This window comes from Salmo salar, chromosome ssa10 (genome assembly GCF_905237065.1).
Source record: "Salmo salar chromosome ssa10, Ssal_v3.1, whole genome shotgun sequence".
In the NCBI taxonomy this organism is placed as follows: domain Eukaryota; kingdom Metazoa; phylum Chordata; class Actinopteri; order Salmoniformes; family Salmonidae; genus Salmo; species Salmo salar.
The window spans coordinates 76603374-76628792 of record NC_059451.1 but is presented as its reverse complement, the minus strand read 5'-3'; the positions used below and the strand labels follow the sequence as shown (position 1 = coordinate 76628792).

The 25419-nt window shown below is 40.6% G+C and overlaps 1 protein-coding gene across 1 annotated transcript in view; it reads right to left on the bottom strand.

The window, feature by feature from the left end:
* Positions 1-222: 222 nt before the first annotated feature.
* The window catches only part of LOC106561036 (chemokine-like protein TAFA-5), a 148387-nt gene continuing 123190 nt past the window's right edge, over positions 223-25419 (bottom strand). Inside the window, exons 4-5 of the mRNA XM_014124602.2 lie at positions 18554-18688; positions 223-1240 (exon numbers count right to left, since the gene is read on the bottom strand). Coding sequence (XP_013980077.1) covers positions 18680-18688 — 9 coding nt within the window. The 3' untranslated portion in view covers positions 223-1240; positions 18554-18679. The remainder of the gene's footprint in view (positions 1241-18553; positions 18689-25419) is intronic.

The window sequence follows — 25419 nt, the reverse complement described above, 5'->3', positions numbered from 1 at the left end:
TGGCAGTAGCTTGGTTGTTTAAAGTAGTAAAGGTGGTTTGAAAATTAAAACCTGAAATTGTGCAACATTTTCACAAAGGTAACTGTGGGCTACAAATGTAGAAAATATAACCTTTCTTCTTAAACGGGTTCTGTACTATTGTCTGGTTGCTTTAATATTGTACTTTCCACCTCATTTTATGTTAAATAGTTGATTTTATGATGAAAAAATAATTCAACAGAATGAAAAGGCAGAGCCACTTGACTTTGTTCAAATGAACAAGACAGACCAGTAGCTTAAGGACATAGCTCATTGTGTATGCACAGTTTATGATTGGCAATGTGACCACATTTCCAGTGCTAACTAAGGTTTTCTACAAAGATACAACATATAAAACTGTTAAATATATAACTTTAGGCTTTTGAAAATACATGTAATGTTTCTTTCCCCCAAACAGATATGTCGGATTTACTCTTTTCCTCCTCTTCTTTCCTGGTGAGAAATGATTTGCTTGTTTCACTATAACCAGCCATGCTGACTGCAAATTTTCAAAATATAGCAATGGAAAATGTAAATCTGATTTAATGAATGTTCAAAATAGAGCAGTGAGTACACAAGTACAGTTTAGTAGTCTAAAATAAATGTCATTGACAAATTATACAATGTCCTTTGACTTTCTTTTACCATCCAGTTATTGTCATTCATTTGTACACAATTACTCTGCGAAATAAGTCACCATGTGTACATTTGTGTGTATGTCTATCAAAGCGTGAGTGGGAATACAGGATTGCATGTTTTATCAACTTTAATAAGTCTCTAAACCCCTTATCCCATAGTCCACTGTGTCCTCCATAACATGGTTTTTAACTTTGGTCTGTATTCTGTAAAAACACTACAGAGGAGTTGCCAGGTGAAAACTCCAAAAGAGAATCTCGTCCTGGGTCATATCCAGAAGTTCAAGACGACCCACTTTGGAATTATTCAAATTCAACTGAAAAATACGTTTGGTCTCCCACAGAATAATACAGTATTGCAGAGTCCATCGGTTCGATGTTTAGCTCCAGCTCCTGTATTCGGAGTCCGGGCCTTTGGCACCGTAGATTTTATGTGATTTCACTCTGTTGCACAGGACAATGGACGGACAGCTGAGGATAAGACAACGTATGATCCACACAGGCGGTGACGATTGACCATGGGAAGCAGCTCACACACCATCCCCTCTCTCTTTCCGGAGAGTCTTTCCCCGCTATCGTCAGGAGACCTGAGAATCGATAGGAACACAACAGCCATCAGGGGAGCAGAGAATCCATAACGACACGCTACATCTGGCTCTGCAATGAGAGCCCTTCTGCTTGTGTAAGCAATGTGTTGGTGGTGACAGCCACCATCTATAAAATGGCCATCCCATCAATTCAGGCAACTCAATGTAGCATCTTACATCTACAGAGGGTCCAAAATGAATGACACCCTTGATAAAGATGAGCAATAATGACTGCATAAAATACATAATTCAAATACTAAGCTATATTGTATGCAATTTTTTTATTTTATTTTATACTAAGAAAATTGTTTAAGAAAGAGATTTCATTCAGCAAGTAATATATTTTTTTTCTCAAAAAGATAAGGGTAAAATTATTGACACCCCTCAAGATTCTTATAAATAAAGTAGTCAAAAGTGTAGTAATTGGTCCCATATTACTATAGCATGCAATGACTACATGAAGTTGTTACACTACAAACTTGATGGATGCATTTTCAGTTCGTTTTGATTGTGTTTCACATTATTTTGTGTCCAATAGAAATGAATGGTAAATAATGTATTGTGTCATTTTGGAGTCACTTTTATTGTAAATAAGAATATAATATGTTTCTAAACACTTTTACATGAATGTGGATCCTGAATGAATTGTGAATAATGATGAGTGAGAAAATTACATAGGGTCAACGATCATACCCCCCAAGACATGCTAACCTCTCACCATTACCAATAACAGGGGAGGTTAGTATGTCTTGGGGGTATGATATTTTACCCTCTGTAATGTTCTCACTCATCATTATTCACAATTCATTTAGAATTATCTGTAATTCTGGTAAGAAAAAACATATTACTTTTTTATCATACAATATAGCTCAGTATTGTAATTATTTATTTTATACAGTCAGTATTGCTCATCTTTATCAAGGATGTCAATCATTTTGGACCCCACTGTATGTGTGACTCAGTAAACTTTGTGGCTTGAGCAAGCTACCAATTAGGTCACACTGGAAGACGTTAAGCTACACTAAAGCTTCCCTTCAGAAAAATATAGTTTACTTTGAAAAAGTAGTTCACTACATCCAAACTACTTTGTGAAAATAATTTGTAAATCTGTAATGTCAGACTACAAATTGCAAGAACAGATCACTTTGGATCGTGTATTAACATAATGTGTAATTTAGCCACGTATAACCAAAAACAATGTTTCTAGTTAGAATTAGTCAGGTCTGATGCCACAAAAAGAAAGAAAATGATTGCTTACATCACCCACATTTTATTTTTGCAAAAGGTAGTGTGTAGTTCCAGTAGTTATCTACACTTCTACATGGCAAAAAATAATAATGAAATACTGAAAACATTACTTAGATTTGAATTTAGTTCAACTACCACCAAGCTACTGCAAATTGTAGTGAAATTACTATTTACTATTTGACTACTCACCAATATTTCTAACTGCAGATACTGTACATCAGTGGTGGAAAAGTACCCAATTATGATAAAAAGGTATAGATAACTTAATAGAAAGTTACTCAAATAAAAGTGAAAGTCACCCAGTAAAATCCTACTTGAGTAAAAGTAAAAAAGTATTTCGTTTTAAATATACTTATGTATCAAAAGTAAATGTAATTGCTAAAATATTCTTAAGTATCAAAAGTAAATGTATAAATCATTTCAAATTCCTTATATTAAGAAAAGCAGACGGCACCATTTTTTGGGGGCACACTCCAACACTCAGACATTATTATTTGTGTTTAGTGAGTCTGCCAGAACATTGGCAGTAGGGATGACCATGTGTTCTCTTGATAAGTGCGTGAATTTCAAAATTTTCATAAGCATTCAAAATGTAACAAGTACTTTGGGTTGTCAGGGAAAATGCATGGAGTAAAATGTACAATATTTTCTTTATGAATATAGTGAAGTAAAAGTACAAGTAGTCAAAAATAGAAATAGAGTGGGCCTCCCGAGACGTGCAGTTGTCTAAGGCACTGCATCGCAGTGCTAGCTGTGCCACTAGAGATTCTGGGTTTGATTCCAGACTCTGTCGTAGCCGGCCGTGACCGGGAGACCCATGGGGCGGCACACAATTGGCCCAGCGTCGTCTGATTTAGGGGAGGGTTTGGCCGGTAGGGATGTCCTTGTCCCATCGCGCACTAGCAACTCCTGGGCCGGGCGCAGTGCACGCTGACACGGTCGCTAGGTGTTTCCTCCAACACATTGGTGCAGCTGGCTTCCGGGTTAAGTGGGCATTGTGTCAAGAAGCAGTGCGGCTTAGTTGGGTTGTGTTTCAGAGGACGCACGGCTCTCAACCTTCGCCTCTCCCGAGTCCGTACAGGAGTTGCAGCCATGACACAAGACTGTAACTACCAATTGGATACCACAAAATTGTGGAGAAAAAGGGGTAAAAAAATAAATAGAAAAATATAATGAAAAATAGAAAATAGATACACCAGATAGATACACAATAGATACACCAACAGATACACCCCAAAAAAGTACTTAACTAGAACTTTACACCACTGCTGTACATTTACAAGGTGGTGCTCTCTCTCTCTCTCTCTGAGACGCAAACGTGTTACAATATTAACTATTTCTCCATATACATGTATTAAATTCGGTATATGAAATTGCACAGTGGAAAAAAACTGCCAACTTCCTACCATCTGTTTGAGTTAGAGCTCTTTCTTCATTTGATCAAGGGATTATATGTTCTGTATTCTCTGACTGTGTGACGTTTATTTCAGTGAATGAACTCTCTCTTAAGATGCCAAGCTGTTTCTCAGGTTGATATTAGACACGCAAAAGATGTAAATGAAGTGGAGAATACTGTGGCGTGAGGCAGATCTCACTGTCTGACTGAGCCTTAATTCAATTAAATACCAGCCCTGCCACAGTTGTGTTAAGTCCTATGATGACCCAACATTACAGGAGTTAGAGTGTGACGGATCTTCTCCATACACAGATAAAGCTTTTAAATGTAATCAGGGTCGTTCCAAATTCACTGCGATTTGCCACGGCCCTAATGTACCAAAGATAGTGTGGGGCTCCACATTGCACTCAAGCGATTTGGTTATGCATAAAATTATACAAAATCATAGAGGAAATTACAAAGTGAAGCAAGATTTCTTCCCTACATGCTCTCAGGGTTTTCACAAAGCAAATTAACTGAGGTATGCCTATGGCAAAATGGACTGGAGTGGCAGCATAAGTCACTGTCCCTACACTAACAATACAATGTCATGCACACTTCATAATGTTTCCTCCACCATTATCCTGATATAGAGGATATAGTGGCCAGTGCTTAGTTTAAATAATTGGATTTCTAGCTATATTGATGACTGATACTTCAATAATGAAAAAAATGTCCCCTTGCATCGCACCCCTTCGTTGAAACCACAGGTATTAAGTTAACTTGCAGTATTTATTTTGACCAACTCAGTGGCCTTGTAGTTGGAGTGTCAGTCCAAAGGTTGGGAGTTTGATCCCTGTCCGAGTCATACCAAATACTGTAAAAACAGGAACCAGGGTGTCTTCCCCAATGCGTCTATGCTTGGAATTAAGAAGATAGATCATCTTGGGTATGTGTGTATCAGCTTTGCACATGTGGATTTGGGATTTTTTCAAGCTCTGTTGAGTTAGATTGGGAGCAGCGGTGAACAGTAATCTTCAAGTCTTTTCACAGATTTTCAATGGGATTCAAGTCTGGGCTTTGGCTGGGCCACTCAAGGACTTTCACATTCTGGTGCTAAAACCATTCCAGCATTGCTTTGGCTGCATTGTCCTGTTGGAATGTAAATCTGTGCCCCAGTCTAAGGTTGTTTGCACTCTGAAGCAGGTTCTCACCAAGGATTTGCCTGTATTTGACTGCATTCATTGTTCCCTCTATCCTTACCTGTCTCCCACTCCCTGCTGCTGAGAAGCATACCTATAGCATGATGCTGCCACCACCATGTTTCACGGTAGGGAAGGTGTTAGACAGATGATGAGTTGTGCTTGGATTTCTCCATACATAGAGTTTTGCATTCAGGCCAAAGAGTTACATTTGTGTCTCATCAGACCACAAAGTCTTTTGCCTTATGATCTCAGTCTTTCACGTGCCGTTTTGCAAACTCCAGGCATGTTGTGATGTCCCTTTTTCTCAGGAGTGGCTTCCGTTTGGCCTCTCTCCCATAATGCCCAGATTGGTGAAGTGCTGTAAAGATTGTTGTCCTTCTGGCAGTTTCACCCATCTCAGCCAAGGAACTCTGTAGTTTTCTTAGAGTAGTCATTGGGTTCTTGCCTTCCTGCCCGGTTGCTCAGTTTGGTCGGATGGCCAGCTCTAGACAGAGTCTGATTAGTTCCATATGTTTTCCATTTCCCAATAATGGAGACCACTGTGCTCTTGGAAACTCAACACTCTAGAAATTGTTTCATACCCTTCCCCAGATACACTGAGTGTACTAAAATTCTTTCCATGATATAGACTGACCAGGTGAATCCAGGTGAAAGCTATTATCCCTTACTGATGTCACTTGCTAAATCCACTTCCATCAATTCAATCAGTCTAGATGAAGGGGAGGAGAGAGGTTTAAGAATGATTTTTAAGCTCTGACACAATTGAGAGATGATTGTATGGGCAAGACAAAAGATGTAAGTGCCTTTGAATGGGCTATGGTGTAGGTGGAGGGTGCACCGGTTTGAGTGTGTCAAGAACTGCAACACTGCTGGGTTTTTCACCCTCAACAGTTTCCTGTATGTATCAAGAATGGTCCACCACCCAAAGTACATCAAGGCAAAAGGTGGCTACTTTGAAGAAATATATTTTGATTTGTTTAACACCTATTTGATTACTACGTGATTCCATATGTGTTATTTCATAGTTTTGATGTCTTCAATACTATTCTACAATGTAGAAAATAGTAAAAAAATAAAAATGTTGAATGAGTAGGTGTGTCCAAACTTTTGACTGGTACTGTAAATATATTTGAGAGAAATAACACACCAAAAAACATAATATTGCAAAGTTGCTTAGGAGATTGTGTAACGCTTGTCGTCTGTAGAAGAAGGGGACCAAAGCGCAGTGTGGTGAGTGTTCATATTAATGATTTAATAATAAGAAACACCTCAAACAATACAAGAAAATGAACGACAGCCAACAGTTCTGTCAGGTCACAAAACGTACATAACAGAAAATAACTACCCACAAACCCCAAAGGAAAACAGGCTGCCTAAGTATGACTCCCAATCAGCGACAACGATGTACAGCTGTCCCTGATTAAGAGCCATACCAGGCCAAAACAAAGAAATACAAAGCATAGAAAAAAGGACATAGAATGCCCACCCAAATCACACCCTGACCAAACCTAAATAGACATAAAAAGGCTCTCTCAGGTCAGGGCGTGACAGTACCGCCCCCCCCCCACCACACACAAAGGTGCGGACTCCGGCCGCAAAACCTGAACCTATAGGGGAGGGTCTGGGTGGGAGCGGGACGCAGACCCCGCTCCACCACTGGCTCACCCCACTTTGGTGGCGCCTCTAGAGCGGGCTTCCTCGCCGCGGGCCCCCGGACTGGAGGGCGACTCTGGCTGCGCCGAAGGACAGGCGGGCGACTCTGGCTGCGCCGGAGGACAGGCGGGCGACTCTGGCTGCGGATTCCCCAGGCTGGGCAGACCCACTGGAGGCCTGGTCCGTGGAGGAGGCACAGGATAGACCAGGGTGGGGAGACCCACTGGAGGCCTGGTCCGTGGAGGAGGCACAGGATTCACCAGGCTGGGGAGACCCACTGGAGGCCAGGTCCATGGAGGAGGCACAGGATAGACCAGGCTGGGGAGACCCACTGGAGGCCTGGTCTGTGGAGGAAGTACAGGATAGACCGGGCTGTGGGGGAGCACTGGAGATCTGGTGCGTAGGCTTGACACCCCTCCTCCAGGCTGAATGCCCACTCTAGCTCAGCCCCTCCAGAGAGCAGGCACAGGTCGAACCGGGCTGTGGGGGAGCACTGGAGATCTGATGATTGCTACACGCACCTCTCCATTTGGCTCAATGCCCACTTTCGCCCGGCACGGGCAGAGCGCAGGCATAGGACAAACTGAGCCCTCCCAGTGCCCCGGAGACACAGTGCGCAAGAGCCAGCGCAGGATACCCTGGACCGAAACGGCGCACTGGAGACCAGACGCGCTGAGCTAGCACAATCCGCCCTGGCTCAATGCCCACTCTTGCATGGCACTTGCGGGGGGCTGGCATGTAACGCTCCGGGTTATGAGCGCGTACTGGAGACACCGTGCGCTTTACCGCATAACACGGTGCCTGACCAGTACTACACTGCTTCCGGTAAGCATGGGGAGTTGGCTCAGGTCTATCGCCTGACTCCGCCAATCTCCCCGTGTGCCCCCCCAAAAACATTTTTGGGGGCTGCCTCTCCTGCCTGCTGCACTGCCTTGCCTCATATTGCCGCCTCTCAGCTTTTGCTGCCTCTAGTTCCTCCTTCGGGCGGCGATATTCCCCAGCCTGGTGCCATGGTCCTGCCCCGTCCAGGATCTCCTCCCAGGTCCATGACTCTGTATAGTCCTCCTGTTGCTGCTTCCTCCGCTGCTTGGTCCTTTGGTGGTGGGTAGTTCTGTAACGCTTGTCGTCTGTAGAAGAAGGGGACCAAAGCACAGCGTGGTGAGTGTTCATATTAATGATTTAATAATAAGAAACACCTCAAACAATTCAAGAAAATGAACGACAGCCAACAGTTCTGTCAGGTCACAAAACGTACAAAACAAAAAATAACTACCCACAAACCCCAAAGGAAAACAGGCTGCCTAAGTATGACTCCCAATCAGCAACAACGATGTACAGCTGTCCCTGATTAAGAGCCATACCAGGCCAAAACAAAGAAATACAAAGCATAGAAAAAAGGACATAGAATGCCCAGCCAATCACGCGTGACCGATTGTAGCAGAGCTGCCATGTCTGTCCGTGCCATATGTTGCCTACTCATATTTTGCCTAAGTATAATATTTTATCTTGCTATGTTAAAACCTCTTACATCTAGATGTTCCGCTAGCGGAACATCTGCTCCAATATCCAATGATGGGCGTGGCGCGAAATACAAATTCCTCTAAAATCCGAAATCTTCCATTTTTCAAACATATGACTATTTTACAGCATTTTAAAGACAAGACTCTCGTTAATCTAACCACACTGTCCGATTTCAAAAAGGCTTTACAGCGAAAGCAAAACATTAGATTATGTCAGCAGAGTACCCAGCCAGAAATAATCAGACTACCCATTTTTCAAGCTAGCATATAATGTCACAAAAAACAAAACCACAGCTAAATGCAGCACTAACCTTTGATGATCTTCATCAGATGACAACCCTAGGACATTATGTTATACAATGCATGCATGTTTTGTTCAATCAAGTTCATATTTATATCAAAAACCAGCTTTTTTACATTAGCATGTGACGTTCAGAACTAGCATACCCCCCGCAAACCTCCGGTGAATTTACTAAATTACTCACGATAAACGTTCACAAAAAACATAACAATTATTTTAAGAATTATAGATACAGAACTCCTCTATGCACTCGATATGTCCGATTTTAAAATAGCTTTTCGGTGAAAGCACATTTTACAATATTCTCAGTAGATAGCCCGGCATCACAGGGCTAGCTATTTAGACACCCAGCAAGTTTAGCACTCACCAATATCAGATTTACTATTAGAAAAGTTTGATTACCTTTCCTGTTCTTCATCAGAATGCACTCCCAGGACTTCTACTTCAATAACAAATGTTGGTTTGGTCCAAAATAATCCATCGTTATATCCAAATAGCGGCGTTTTGTTCATGCGTTCTAGACACTATCCGAATGGTAAATAAGGGTCGTGCGCATGGCGCATTTCGTGACAAAAGATTTCTAAATATTTCATTACCGTACTTCGAAGCATGTCAACCGCTGTTTAAAATCAATTTTTATGCCATTTTTCCGTAAAAAGCGATAATATTCCGACCGGGAATCTGTGTTTCGGCAAATAAAGGGAAAAACAGAAAGACGGGGGCGGCCAGTGCACGAGCCTAAGCCCTTTGTCCTCTGATAGACCACTTAGCAAAAGCGCTCGTGTGTTTCAGCCAGGGCTTTGAATTACGTCATTCAGCTTTTTCCCGGGCTCTGAGAGACCATGTGAGCCGTAGGAAGTGTCACGTTAGAGCAGAGATCCTTTGTAATGGATAGAGATGGCAAAGAAGTTCAAGAAATGGTCAGACAGGGTACTTCCTGTACAGAATCTTCTCACGTTTTGACCTGCCAAATGAGTTCTGTTATCCTCACAGACACCATTCAAACAGTTTTAGAAACTTTGGAGTGTTTTCTATCCAAAGCTAATAATTATATGCATATTCTAGTTTCTGGGCAGGACTAATAATCAGATTAACCTGTTGGGTCTAGGGGGCAGCATTTGCACGTCTGGATAAAAAAAATGTACCCGATTTAATCTGGTTACTAATCCTACCCAGTAACTAGAATATGCATATACTTATTATATATGGATAGAAAACACTCTAAAGTTTCCAAAACTGTTTGAATGGTGTCTGTGAGTATAACAGAACTCATTTGGCAGGCAAAACCCTGAGACATTTTCTGACAGGAAGTGGATACCTGATGTGTTGTATTGACTTTAAACCTATCCCATTGAAAAACACAGGGGTTTAGGAATATTTTGGCACTTCCTATTGCTTCCACTAGATGTCACCAGCCTTTACAAAGTGTTTTGAGTCTTCTGGAGGGAGATCTGACCGAACAAGAGCCATGGAACGGTGATGTCCCATTAGACACCTGGCGCGCTACTTCATGTTGGGTACCCTCGTTCCAATACGTTATAAAAGACTATGCATTCGTCCACCTTGAATATTATTCATGTTCTGGTTAAAAAGGCCCTAATGATTTATGCTATACAACGTTTGACATGTTTGAACGAACGGAAATATATTTTTTCCCCTCGTTCATGACGAGAAGTCCGGCTGGCTTACATCATGTGCTAACGAGACGGAGATTTTTGGACATAAATGATGAGCTTTTTTGAACAAAACTACATTCGTTATGGACCTGTGATACCTGGAAGTGACATCTGATGAAGAGAATCAAAGGTAATGGATTATTTACATAGTATTTTCGATTTTAGATCTCCCCAACATGACGTCTAGTCTGTATCGCAACGCGTATTTTTCTGGGCACAGTGCTCAGATTATTGCAAAGTGTGATTTCCCAGTAAGGTTATTTTTAAATCTGGCAAGTTGATTGCGTTCAAGAGATGTAAATCTATAATTCTTTAAATGACAATATAATATTTTACCAATGTTTTCTAATTTTAATTATTTAATTTGTGGTGCTGACTTGACTGCCGGTTATTGGAGGGAAACGATTTCCTCAACATCAATGCCATAGTAAAACGCTGTTTTTGGATATAAATATGAACTTGATAGAACTAAAAATGCATGCATTGTCTAACATAATGTCCTAGGAGTGTCATCTGATGGAGATTGTAAAAGGTTAGTGCATCATTTTAGCTGGTTTTATGGTTTTGGTGACACCTGGCTTTGAATTGACAAAACATTACACACAGCTATTGTCAATGTACTCTCCTAACATAATCTAACTTTATGCTTTCGCCGTAAAACCTTTTTAAAATCGGATGACGTGGTTAGATTAAGGAGATGTTTATCTTTCAAAGGGTGTAAGATAGTTGTATGTTTGAAAAATTTGAATTTTGACATTTATTTGGTTTCAAATTTGCCGCTCTTGAAATGCACCTGCTGTTGATAGGGTGCACCACGGGTGGCACGCTAGCGTCCCACATAGCCCCAAGAAGTTAAGATTCACATATCTAGCTGATAATTATGAAGTAACACGTTTGCTTTGTGTATATCTTTAACCTCTATGGGACCGGCGGGACGAATTCGTCCCACCTACGTAACATCCACTGCCAGCCTGTGGCGCGATTTTCAAAATCTTCAAAATCCTATTACTTCAATTTCTCAAACATATGACTATTTTACAGCCATTTAAAGATAAGACTCTCGTTAATCTAACCACACTGTCCGATTTCAAAAAGGCTTTACAACGAAAGCAAAACATTAGATTATGTCAGCAGAGTACCAAGCCAGAAATAATCAGACACCCATTTTTCAAGCCAGCATATAATGTCACCAAAACCCAGAAGACAGCTAAATGCAGCACTCACCTTTGATGATCTTCATCAGATGACAACCCTAGGACATTATGTTATACAATACATGCATGTTTTGTTCAATCAAGTTCATATTTATATCAAAAACCAGCTTTTTACATTAGCATGTGACGTTCAGAACTAGCATACCCCCGCAAACTTACGGGGAATTCGCTAACATTTTACTAAATTACTCACGATAAACGTTCACAAAAAGCATAACAATTATTTTAAGAATTATAGATACAGACCTCCTCTATGCACTCGATATGTCCGATTTTAAAATAGCTTTTTGGTGAAAGCACATTTTGCAATATTCTAAGTATATAGCCCAGGCATCACGGGCTCGCTATTTAGACATCCGGCAAGTTTAGCACTCACCATAATCATATTTACTATTATAAAAATGTCATTACCTTTTGTTGTCTTCGTCAGAATGCACACCCAGGACGTCTACTTCAATAACAAATGTTGGTTTGGTCCAAAATAATCCATCGTTATATCCGAATAGCGGCGTTTTGTTCGATGCGTTCCAGACACTATCCGAAATAGTAAAGAAGTGTCGCGCGCTTGGCGCAATTCCTGACAATAAAATTCAAAGTATTCAATTGCCGTACGTCGAAGCATGTCAACCGCTGTTTAAAATCAATTTTTACGTCATTTTTCTCGTAGAAAAGCGGTAAAATTCCGACAGGGAATCTCCTTTTCGGCAAACAGAGGAAAAAATCCCAAAGGCGGGGGCGGTCGGGGTCACGCGCATAAGCTAGTGTCTCTTGATGGGCCACTTGAGAAAGGCGATAATGTGTTTCAGCCTGGGGCTGGAATGACGACATTCTCTTTTTTCCCGGGCTATGAGAGCCTATGGACGACGTGGGAAGTGTCACGTTAGAGCAGAGATCCTTAGTAAATGATAGAGATGGCAAAGAAGTTCCAGAAATGGTCAGACAGGCCACTTCCTGTAAAGGAATCTCTCAGGTTTTGACCTGCCATTTGAGTTCTGTTATACTCACAGACACCATTCAAACAGTTTTAGAAAATTTAGGGTGTTTTCTATCCATATGTAATAAGTATATGCATATTCTAGTTACTGAGTAGGAGTGGTAACCAGATTAAATCGGGTATGTTTTTTATCCAGCCGTGTCAATGCTGCCCCCTAGCCCTAACAGGTTAATCGTCTATTGCTGCCATTGAGTGCGAGTGCTTCTCAAATGTACTGTTTTATGCATTCTCCACATTCTCGTCCTCTCAAGAACGTACTCAAGAGAATGTGGTTGAGAATGCACTCGGAGCATGAGAGTGTGGAGCACGATAGTATGCATATTAAGAATCACTGTTTTTGGAAACCTTCACATGTGTCATTTTCCATGTGAAACAATGTGTATTTGGAATGCTTCACTTGATGATATGTCACATGAAGTTTCACATGTGTATTTTCCGTGATTGCTTAAACTTTTACATGTGGATTCAAATTTTCACGAGATTTCACACGTGATGCCCTGTTTTCAACTTAAATTTTTGACACACATGAATTCATTGTGTATGTTAATTTACACAATTGTTTTCAACATGTCCTTACCTGGGATTTGAACTCACATCATTTTGGTTCACTGCATTCCGATCGTCCTGCTACACCACCACTCAAGAAAACGATTATATTTATTATAGTGATTCAGATGTAACATTAAAGCAGAATAATATGCCCCACCAACCTAAGACAACTATACTGAAAACCCTCAAATTGCTGAAATAAATAAGTGTAATCAACGATAAGAGAATTGTTAGAATAACTGATAACTAAAATAGCAGTGCAGATGGCACGCTTTTGCTAAGTGCAGAGATATATTATAGGTATTGAATGTGTATGGAAATGCTACAGACAGTGTGCCTCAAATCCAGAGGTTATTGAATGCATCCAAGATGCTATGAGTTCAAGTCCCAAGTGTGCTAACCAATGTTGAGGTAAATTCCATTTAAACTCCAGTCAATTCAAAAAGTAAAACAAATTCTACTTTCTAATTTTCCAGTATGAAAAATAATTTAATTATAATTATAATTTCTGTGTACTTCCTGAATATAGTTTGGTGTTGTATATTTACTAACAAAATTCAGTTTGACTTATTTGCCGGTAACTTACTATAAAATTACAGGATTTTTTTATTAACAGTTTGTTCCATAAGTAGGGCTGTGGCGGTCATGAAATTTTGTCAGCCGGTGATTGTCAAGCATATAACTGCCAGTCTCACGGTAATTGACCGTTAATTAATATAAACACATTTAGCACCTACTTGCTTCCACGCATAGGCTACAAGCCACTGACGCAGACCTTTGAAACATATACATTTTACATTTGAAAAAAGTTACATGAAGGGCATGAGCTCTGCAGTGTTTTTTGCGCAGGCTGCACACACTTCATCAGTCTCTCATTGACAATTTGACAAGCACTTGATAATGTCTTGAATTTCCCAGCGGCATCCCCTTTGTGTGGTCGTAATGCCCCCCCCAAAAAAAAAACATGCCTTTTGCGGCCAGTGGCCATTGTGCCATTGAGCTGAATATAATAATTATAATTCCTTTCTCCCGGATGTGTGCTCCGATGGAACTCTAACTCACATGGCTCTCTCAGATATCTCAATTCTTATTAGCCAATATCTGTCACTTGATCGGGTCCTTCTCACAAGCATATCGGGTCATTCTCACATGCTGCAAGTGAAGACACAGATCGGGGATGCAACTGCGTGTGTCCTTATCAAATTCCTAGGCGCATATTGAAGATATTGGAACAACTTTCCACATTTACTTATCCTCAGCCAGCAAGATGAGTAGGCCTTATGAACTGCAAAATCACTAGCCTATGTCAATCTACTATCCCCCGTAGTACAAAAGTGGACCTGTTCTGTACGAGAAATAAATATTCCAAACATAGTCTGGGACATTTGTGGAATGCGATAGATCCCACTGGCATAAAACATTTTTTTAAAGCAATGAGGCTAATGCAACTTAAAATGTTGATAAACTTTAAGGCTATTTATTCACATTATAAACACAGCAATGTGCACATGGCAGTAGCCTATAAGCGTGAAAGTTACAAAATGCAATCAATTAGCGGGAAAACACCATTCCCCAAAGTGACCTGAAATGGTGCTGAAGCAGATGGCTGCCGTTTTATGATCCCGTAACCAATTGTCCATGGTTTTTCACGTTATTTGTACGTTATTTTGTACATACTGTTTCTGCCACTGTGTTTTATGACCGAAAAGAGCTTCTAGATATAAGGACAGTGAATACTCACCCCATAATGGAGGAATAATTTTTCTTCAACGAGTTGGACGGGAATGATTTACTTCAGATACCCGACAAGGCCCTCATACCTGTAATTCGCAGGAGAAAGAGAAGGAGGTATCGTGGACGAAGATTCGGGTGCCTTGTTAGGATCCGTTGCCGAGAGGATAATCTACAATTACCATCAGTCCTATTAGCCAACGTACAATCAATTGATAATAAAATAGACGAACTAGATCACATATACCCTACCAAAGGAACATTAAAAACTGTAATATCTTATGTTTCCACGAGTCGTGGCTCAACGACGACATAGATAACATACAGCTGGCAGGTTTGAAGCATTTTCGTCAGGATAGAACAGCAGCCTCTGGTAAGACAAGGGGTGACGGTCTATGTATATTTGTAAACAACAGCTGGTGCACGACATCTAAGGAAGTCTCAAGATTTTGCTCACCTGATACGCTGTAGACCACACTATTTACCAAGAGAGTTTTCATAGCTGTCTACATAGCACCACAAACCGATGCTGGCACTAAGACCACACTCAATGAGCTGTATACGGACATAAGTAAACAGAAAAACGCTCACCCAGAGACGGCGCTCCTAGTGGCCAGAGATTAGAAAGCAGGAAAACTCAAATCTGTTTTACCTGATTTCTACCAGCATGTTAAACGTGCAACCAGAGGGAAAACAATCTAGACCACCTTTACTCCACACACAGAGACCTGTACAAAGCTCTCCCTTGCCCTCCAAATCTGACCATAATTCCTCCTGATTCCTGCTAACAAACAAAAACTAAAGCAGGAAGCACCAGTGACTCGCTCAATAAGAAAGTGGTCAGATGAAGCAGATGCTAAGCTATGGGACTGTTTTGCTAGCACAGACTGGAATATGTTCCCGGGATTCTTCTGATGGTATTGAGGAGTACACCACATCAGTCACTGGATTCATCAATAAGTGCATCGATGATGTTGTCCCAACAGTGACCATACGTACATACCCCAACCAGAAGCAATGGATTACAGGCAACATCCACGCTGAGCTAAAGGGTCAACATGTCCTAATTTGAATTTAACTTAATTTGAACTCATAACATCTTGGTTCACAGGATTCCGATCTTCCTGCTACACCACCATGTCCACGTCAGTAACTGATTTCACCTGTATTCCCACACTTAGGACTTTAAAAGAAATCTCAGCTTTGTAAAAATACACTCAATATTTTTTTTTATATTTTTCATAGTGATTCAGGAGTAACATTAAAACAGAATAATATGCCCCACCAAGAAAAAAACCTTGAATGAGTAGGTGTAGCTTAACATTTGACTGGTACTGTATATGCCATTTTGCAGATGCTTTAATTCACAATTTAATATCCCTTTTGAAATACAATAAATAGCCCATTAACTTGTTGACAAGCTAACTAATGATATGTTGGATTCATGTCTCCAACTCTACCAAAAATATAGGTTAAATAATGGGATTAAGCCATTGGCTCAGATGTATCTACTGCTTGGACAGTTCCATCTCATTTAAATGTTGATATTTGGCTGCGTTGTCAACCAAACACAATTCAATATGTGACCCCATTCAGGAAACTAGGCGTATGTCATGACTTCACAGGAGAGCTGTTTGAATGTAAAAAATATATTTTTTATCAAAATGGGTTTTTTGGCAGAAATGTATGCGTCTCTGTTTGTGGAGTAAAGGTGGTCTAGAGTTTTTTTGCCTCTGGTTGCACATGTGACATGCTGGTAGAAATGAGCTAAAACGGATTTCAGTTTGCCTGCATTAAAGTCCTCGGCCACTAGGAGCGCCGCTTCTGGATGAGCATTTTCTTGTTTGCTTATGGCCTTATACATTTTGTTAAGTGTGGTCTTATTGCCAGCATCGGTTTGTGGTGGTAAATAGACAGATACGAAAATATAGATGAAAACTCACTTGGTAGATAAGGGTTCTACAGTTTATCACGAGGTACTCTACCTCAGGCGAGCAATACCTCGAGACCTCCTTAACATTAGACATTGCGCACCAGCTGTTATTGCCAAATAGACATACCCCCCCGTCTTACCAGATGTAGCTGTTCTGTCCTGCCGATGCACGGAAAACCCAGCCAACTGAATATTATCCGTGTCGTCGTTGAGCAACGACTTGGTGAAACATAAGATATTACTGTTTTTAATGTCCCGTTGGTAGAATAGTCTCAAGTGGAGATCATCCAGTTTATTTTCCAATGATTCCACGTTGGCCAAGGGAACAGATGTTAGATGCACCGACGAATTCTCATAAGGCAACCCAATCCCCGCCCCCTGTATTTCTGTCTTTTCTTCAAGCGAATGGCAGGGTTTTGGGCCTGGTGAAGCAGTATATCCTTCGCGTCGGACTCATTAAAGAAAAAACTTTGTCAAGTTCGAGGAGTGTAATCACTGTTCTGATATCCAGAAGTTATTTTCAGTCATAAGAGACGATAGCATCAACATTATGTACAAAATAAGTTACAAACAATGCAAAAAACCCCACACAAAATAGCACAGTTGGTTAGGAGCCCGTAAAACGGCAGCCATTTTCGGCGCCATTATCAACCTTCCAATGTCACATTCAACCTCAAAATGAGTAACACATACAGTACATGGCCACATTTTGAAGTTACTAGAACTATACATTTCTTCTTATGTAATCATAAAAAGTGTGCATGTTCAAGATAGCATGTAGAGGTTGTTGCATGTCTGTGGAGATCTTCACAATTGCTGTAATGATCTCACAGAATCTCGAACGGCATTGATCACATGCACCGTGTACTTTTAATGTAATCTCAACTGCAATCCAGGTCATTTGGTTCTGCTATTAGATGAAGCACAGTTATATCAGTTGTATAAATAAATAATATGACAATTCCCATTTGAACTTTGCTGTGCTTTTAAATGGTTGAAAGTGCAGTGATAGACTTTTCTGTGACAACTAAACCAGAAATCTGACATTGTTTTTCCATTGGATTTTGGTTGTATTTTTGAGTGGGTGAATATAGGTTGTAATCTCATTGATGAACATCTCAACCAAATATTACCCTGTTAACCATATTGAAATGACGTAGTGTGCCCAGTGGGTCACAGGTTAACAATAAATCATACATTTAACTGACAGATATCCACAAGCAGACTACAAACAAAGATACCATGATAGAAATGTATGAATACACTGCACATACACATGGTTTCTTATTGTGTTTCTTTTTTCTTTAGCCGTAGCATCATATGACTGCATGACTCCAAGCCAGACTACAGTGGATATGTAGCACAGACTATAACTTTATGCCCCGAAATAGGCAGACAGTTACATATATATTTCCAGATAGCAGGTCTTCTAGTAAAATACATATTTTTGTCCATTAAAAGGAAGTTTCGTAATTGCTTCCAGGTGAAGACTTTGAACATATGCACCTTTGGGCAAGTATGCATTGACTAATTCATGACATCTTGTACATCTGTAATAGGAATTCAAAAGAGAGAAAATAGTGAGGTAGGGATAATTCAACCTGTCTTATACACTTTTATTTTCTCCCACTGCCTATTCTGCCTTTGAAGAAAAGATGAAGATTGAATCTCCCCTCTATTATTGACTAAAGCTGATTAGACAGGGATCGAAAACACTAATCATTTCAGATATCATAAATATGTTAACATTGAAACCCTACAGGTTCATCACTGAGAATTCACTGTTCATTTTTGAATGTGTTCAATATTTCATTAGATGCTGTTACATCATTACGGAAGAGAAAACAAGTGTGCAATTTGCCATCACAAAGGAGTAATCATGCATATGACATTGAGGGGAGAATTCATCTGTACCTTGCTGTGTCGCTCTAGCCTGCCAGGATCTGCAGTTTGTTGTTTCTCTCCTGTCTGTCCTTGAAAAGAGGTTGACTTTTGCTGTCTGTCTGGCTGGAAATGCCTTCTGTCTTTGTGTGTGTGTTGTCAAAGGGCCTGAAATCACAGGGAGAGTTGGTTTGGTCATATGCATAGAGATGAAGAGAAGCATGGATCCTATACTAAATTAAGAGTGGTATTACATTTTCCTTGGTTAGCTTAACACTTTTTTTGTGCTGTGAAAATGTATACTTGGGTTCAATAGTTCAATATATTAAAGTTTTTTGTGTGAACAAATAAAACTCAACTGTAGCAATTGAAACGTTCTCTATTGCAGTGCTATACCTATATTGTATCTCCAGGAATTCCCAATATGTTTGATAGAAGAAAAAAAATGATTTGTGATTGCACAATGTTTAGATACATACAGTGACTTGCGAAAGTACTCAGCCCCTTGGCATTTTTCCTATTTTGTTGCCTTACAACATGGAATTAAAATAGATTTCTTGAGGGTTTGTATCATTTGATTTACATAACATGCCTACCACTTTGAAGATGCTAAATATTTTTTTGTTTCACGCAAAAAAGAAGAACAAACAAGAATTAATACAGAAAATCTGAAAACATGAGCATGCATAACTATTCACCCCCCAAAAGCAATAATTTGTAGAGCCACCTTTCCCAGCAATTACAGCTGCAAGTCTCTTGGGGTATGTCTCTATAAGCTTAGCACATCTAGCCACTGGGATGTTTGCCCATTCTTCAAGGCAAAACTGCTCCAGCTCCTTCAAGGTGGATGGGTTCCACTGGTGTACAGCAATCTTTAAGTCATACCACAGATTTACAATTGGATTGAAGTCTGGGCTTTGACTAGGCCATTCCAAGACATTTAAATGTTTCCCCTTAACCTGTTATGGCTAGGGGGCAGTATTTTCACGGCTGGATAAAAAACGTACCCGATTTAATCTGGTTACCACTCCTACCCAGTAACTAGAATATGCATATACTTATTACATATGGATAGAAAACACCCTAAAGTTTCTAAAACTGTTTGAATGGTGTCTGTGAGTATAACAGAACTCATATGGCAGGCCAAAATCTGAGAAGGTTTCATTCAGGAAGTGGCCTGTCTGACAAGGTGTCGTTCTTCTTGTCTCTGTTTATTGAAGAGTGAGGATCTTAGCTGTCCCGTGACACTTCCTACGGCTGCCATAGGGTCTCAGAAGGCGGTAAAAAGCTGAATCGTGGCTTTGCAGGCTCTGGCTGAAACAAAGTAGCGCGTTTGGGTAGTGGCTGGTTACAGTACTGTGAGACTCAGGCTCGTGCCCGCGTCGACCGAAAGCTTTGTTTACTTTCCTCTGTTTAGCTAAATGGACATTCCCGGTCGGAATATTATCGCTTTTTTCGAGAAAAATGGCATAAAAATGGATTTTAAACAGCGGTTGACATGCTTCGAAAGTACGGTAATGGAATATTTAGATTTTTTTGTCACGAATTGCGCCATGCGCACGACCCTTATTTACCCTTTCAGATAGTGTCTGGAACGCATCGAACAAAACGCCGCAATTTGGATATAACGATGGATTATTTTGGACCAAACCAACATTTGTTATTGAAGTAGCAGTCCTGGGAGTGCATTCTGACGAAGACAACAAAAGGTAATCAAACTTTTATAATAGTAAATCTGATTTTGGTGAAGGCTAAACCTGCCGGGTGTCTAAATAGCTAGCCCGTGATGCCTGGGCTATGTACTTAGAATATTGCAAAATGTGCTTTCACCAAAAAGCTATTTTAAAATCGGACATATCGAGTGCATAGAGGAGTTCTGTATCTATAATTCTTAAAATAATTGTTATGCTTTTTGTGAACGTTTATCGTGAGTAATTTAGTAAATTATTAGCAAATTCCTCCGGAAGTTTGCGGGGGGTATGCTAGTTCTGAACGTCACATGCTAATGTAAAAAGCTGTTTTTTGATATAAATATGAACTTGATTGAACAAAACATGCATGTATTGTATAACATAATGTCCTAGGGTTGTCATCTGATGAAGATCATCAAAGGTTAGTGCTGCATTTAGCTGTCTTCTGGGTTTTTGTGACATTATATGCTAGCTTGAAAAATGGGTGTCTGATTATTTCTGGCTTGGTACTCTGCTGACATAATCTAATGTTTTGCTTTCGCTGTAAAGCCTTTTTGAAATCGGACAGTGTGGTTAGATAAAGGAGAGTCTTGTCTTTAAAATGCTGGGAAATAGTCATATGTTTGAAAAATGGAAGTTTTTGTATTTTTGAGGAATTTGTAATTCGCGCCACGCCTATCATTGGATATTGGAGCAGGTGTTCCGCTAGCGGAATGTCTAGATGTAAGAGGTTAAACCACTCGAGTGTTGCTTTAGCAGTATGCTTAGGGTTATTGTCCTGCTGGAAGGTGAACCTCCGTCCCAGTCTCAATCAAATCTCTAGAAGACTGAAACAGGTTTCCCTCAAGGATTTCAATGTATTTAGCTCCATCCATCATTTCTTCAATTCTGACCAGTTTCCCAGTCCCTGCCATTGAACAACCTGATACTGCCACCACCATGCTTCACTATGGCGATGGCGTTCTCAGGGTGATGAGAGATGTTGGGTTTGCGCCAGACATAGCGTTCAATTTGAATCGACCAGAGTATCACCTTCCATATGTTTGGGGAGTCGCCCACATGCCTTTTGGTGAACACCAAATGTGTTTGCATATTTCTTTCTTAAAGCAATGGCTTTTTTTCTGGCCACTCTTCCATAAAGCCCAGCTCTGTGAAGTGTATGGCTTAAAGTGATCCTATGGACAGATATTCCAATCTCCGCTGTGGAGCTTTGCAGCTCCTTCAGGGTTATCTTTGGTCTCTTTGTTGCCTTTGTTGCCTCCTGGTCCGTGAGTTTTGGTGGGTGGCCCTCTCTTGGCAGGTTTGTTGTGGTGCCATATTCTTTCCATTTTTTAATAATGGATTTAATGGTGCTCCGTGGGATGTTCAAAGTTTCTGATATTTTTTATAACCCAACCCTGATCTGTACTTCTCCACAACTTTGTCCCTGACCTGTTTGGAGAGCTCCTTGGTCTTCATGGTGCTGGTTGTTTGGTGGTGCCCCTTGCTTAGTGGAGTTGCAGACTCTGGGGCCTTTCAGAACAGGTGTATACAGTGCCTTGCGAAAGTTTTCGGCCCCCTTGAACTTTGATCTTTTGCCACATTTCAGGCTTCAAACATAAAGATATAAAACTGTAATTTTTTGTGAAGAATCAACAACAAGTGGGACACAATTATGAAGTGGAATGAAATTTATTGGATATTTCAAACTTTTTTAACAAATAAAAAACTGAAAAATTGGCCGTGCAAAATTATTCAGCCCCTTTACTCTCAGTGCAGCAAACTCTCTCCAGAAGTTCAGTGAGGATCTCTGAATGATCCAATGTTGACCTAAATGACTAATGATGATAAATAGAATCCACCTGTGTGTAATCAAGTCTCCGTATAAATGCACCTGCTCTGTGATAGTCTCAGAGGTCCGTTTAAAGCGCAGAGAGCATCATGAAGAACAAGGAACACACCAGGCAGGTCCGAGATACTGTTGTGGAGAAGTTTAAAGCCGGATTTGGATACAAAAATATTTCCCAAGCTTTAAACATCCCAAGGAGCACTGTGCAAGCGATAATATTGAAATGGAAGGAGTATCAGACCACTGCAAATCTACGAAGACCCAGCCGTCCCTCTAAACTTTCAGCTCATACAAGGAGAAGACTGATCAGAGATGCAGCCAAGAGGCCCATGATCACTCTGGATGAACTGCAGAGATCTACAGCTGAGGTGGGAGACTCTGTCCATAGGACAACAATCAGTCGTATACTGCACAAATCTGGCCTTTATGGAAGAGTGGCAAGAAGAAAGCCATTTCTTAAAGATATCCATAAAAAGTGTAGTTTAAAGTTTGCCACTAGCCACCTGGGAGACACACCAAACATGTGGAAGAAGGTGCTCTGGTCAGATGAAACCAAAATCGAACTTTTTGGCAACAATGCAAAACATTATGTTTGGCGTAAAAGCAACACAGCTCATCACCCTGAACACACCCTATCCCCACTGTCAAACATGGTGGTGGCAGCATCATGGTTTGGGCCTGCTTTTCTTCAGCAGGGGCAGGGAAGATGGTTAAAATTGATGGGAAGATGGATGGAGCCAAATACAGGACCATTCTGGAAGAAAACCTGATGGAGTCTGCAAAAGACCTGAGACTGGGACGGAGATTTGTCTTCCAACAAGACAATGATCCAAAACATAAAGCAAAATCTACAATGGAATGGTTCACAAATAAACATATCCAGGTGTTAGAATGGCCAAGTCAATATCCAGACCTGAATCGAATCGAGAATCTGTGGAAAGAACTGAAAACTGCTGTTCACAAACGCTCTCCATCCAACCTCACTGAGCTCGAGCTGTTTTGCAAGGAGGAATGGGCAAAAATTTCAGTCTCTCGATGTGCAAAACTGATAGAGACATACCCCAAGCGACTTACAGCTGAAATCGCAGCAAAAGGTGGCGCTACAAAGTATTATCTTAAGGGGGCTGAATAATTTTGCACGCCCAATTTTTCCATTTTTTATTTATTAAAAAAGTTTGAAATATCCAATAAATTTCGTTCCACTTCATGATTGTGTCCCACTTGTTGTTGATTCTTCACAAAAAAATACAGTTTTATATCTTTATGTTTGAAGCCTGAAATGTGGCAAAAGGTCCAAGTTCAAGGGGGCCGAATACTTTCGCAAGGCACTGTATATACACTAAGATCATGTGACACTTTGTGTAATGTAAGGTGGACTTTATTTAACAAATTATGTGACTTCTGAAGGTAATTGGTTGCACCAGATCTTATTTAGGGGCATCATTGCAAAGGGGTTGTATACATATGCACGCACCACTTTTCCGTTTTTGTTTTCTTTTTCATTTCAACAATTTTGACTATTTTGTGTATGTCCATTACATGAAATCCAAATAAAAATCTATTTAAATTACAGGTTGTAATCCAACAATTTAGGAAAAACGCCAAGGGGGTGAATACTTTTGCAAGGCACTGTAGTCATGGTAATGTAGCATAGATAGCACAGGATGACGCATAGTGATATTTGGAAGAATGGGGAAGAATTTAAGACACATAGTAAAGCACAGTGACACAACGTAGTGGAATATAGGTATAAGTAATAGATGCTTAAGGATACATTGTTGATAAAGATAATGAGGCAAGGTGAATCCCATGCTCAATTCCAGTCATATTATGATTAGAAAACAAACATTTTTATTTCAATAAGCAGCATAGTTAAAACATTGGAAGTAATATGAGGAATAACGTAATTGTTTCTCGTAGTTAGAGAGGGGAAATAGCATTGACAATGCTGAGGTGAGGTTATTGTTGCCTCTTACAGTGCATTCGGAAAGTATTCAGACCTCTTGAATTTTTCCAAATTTTGTTAAGTTACAGCCTTACTTTAAAATGTATTCAATTAAATGTTTTCCTCATCAATCTACACAAAATACTCCATAATGAAAAAGCAAAAACAGGATCGTGTCACCAAGAACACAATGTACTTCATCATTCTTTGATGGAAGAAGTTTGGAACCACCAAGGCTCCTTCTAGAGCTGGCCACCCGGACAAACTGAGCAATTGCGGGTGAAGGGCCTTGGTCAGGGAGGTGACCAAGAACCTGATGGTCACTCTGACAGAGCTCCAGAGTTCCTCTGTGGAGATGGGAGAAACTTCCAGAAGGACAACCATCTCTGCAACACTCCACCAATCAGGTCTTTATGGTAGAGTGGCCAGATGGAAACCACACCTCAGTAAAAGGCACATGACAGCTCGCTTGGAGTTTGCCTAAAGGCACCCATACGACTCAAACAAGATTATCTGGTCTGATGAAACCAAGATTGAACTCTGGCCTGAATGCCAAGTGTCACGTCTGGAGGACACTTAGCACCATCCCTACGGTGAAGCATGGTGGTGGCAGCATCATGCTGTGGGGATGTTTTTCAACGGCAGGGACTGAGAGACTAGTCAGTACATCGCATAGCCAAGACAACACAAGAGTAGCTTCGGAACAAGTCTCAATGTCCTTGAGTGGTCCAGATAGAGCTTGTTTATGCTTTGTCATTATGGGGATATTGTGTGTAGATTGATGAGGGAAAAAACTATTTAATCCATTTTAGAATATGGCTGTAACGTAACAAAATGTGGAAAATGTCAAGGGGTCTGAATACTTTCCGAATGCACCGTATGTCCTGACCTATAGCCAGTCTAGCATTGTATCTCCATAATGCTCAATGTTAGGATTTGTGATGGGTAGGCTATTCCTACAACCTTTACTCAGCTGTAGAGTGCTTAGACGAGCAGCTGGCCACTCCATGGTGACTGTGTTCAACCTGTGTTTTGATTGGACCCGTTAAAGCCTGGCTGCCCAATGGGATCAATTAGGGAAAGGGCTACACCACAGCCCTGTCTGCCTGTCATCCGTAGATCTCTGTGCTGTCCACTCATGCATTCACTCAATCGGAGGAGCTTTTTTAACACGTCACTGGGCACAAACAAACACACACTGTATGTACACATATAAGGCAACAAACACAAGTGTGCATAAACTCACATCCATGTACATGTACAGTGAAAATGAAAACATATCCATGCAAATGTATTCACACACATTTCTGGTCAAATATTCATGGATAGCATAGCAGCACACACGCATGCATGCATGCACGCGCGCGCACACACACACACACACACACACACACACACACACACACACACACACACACACACATAGTTCATGCCA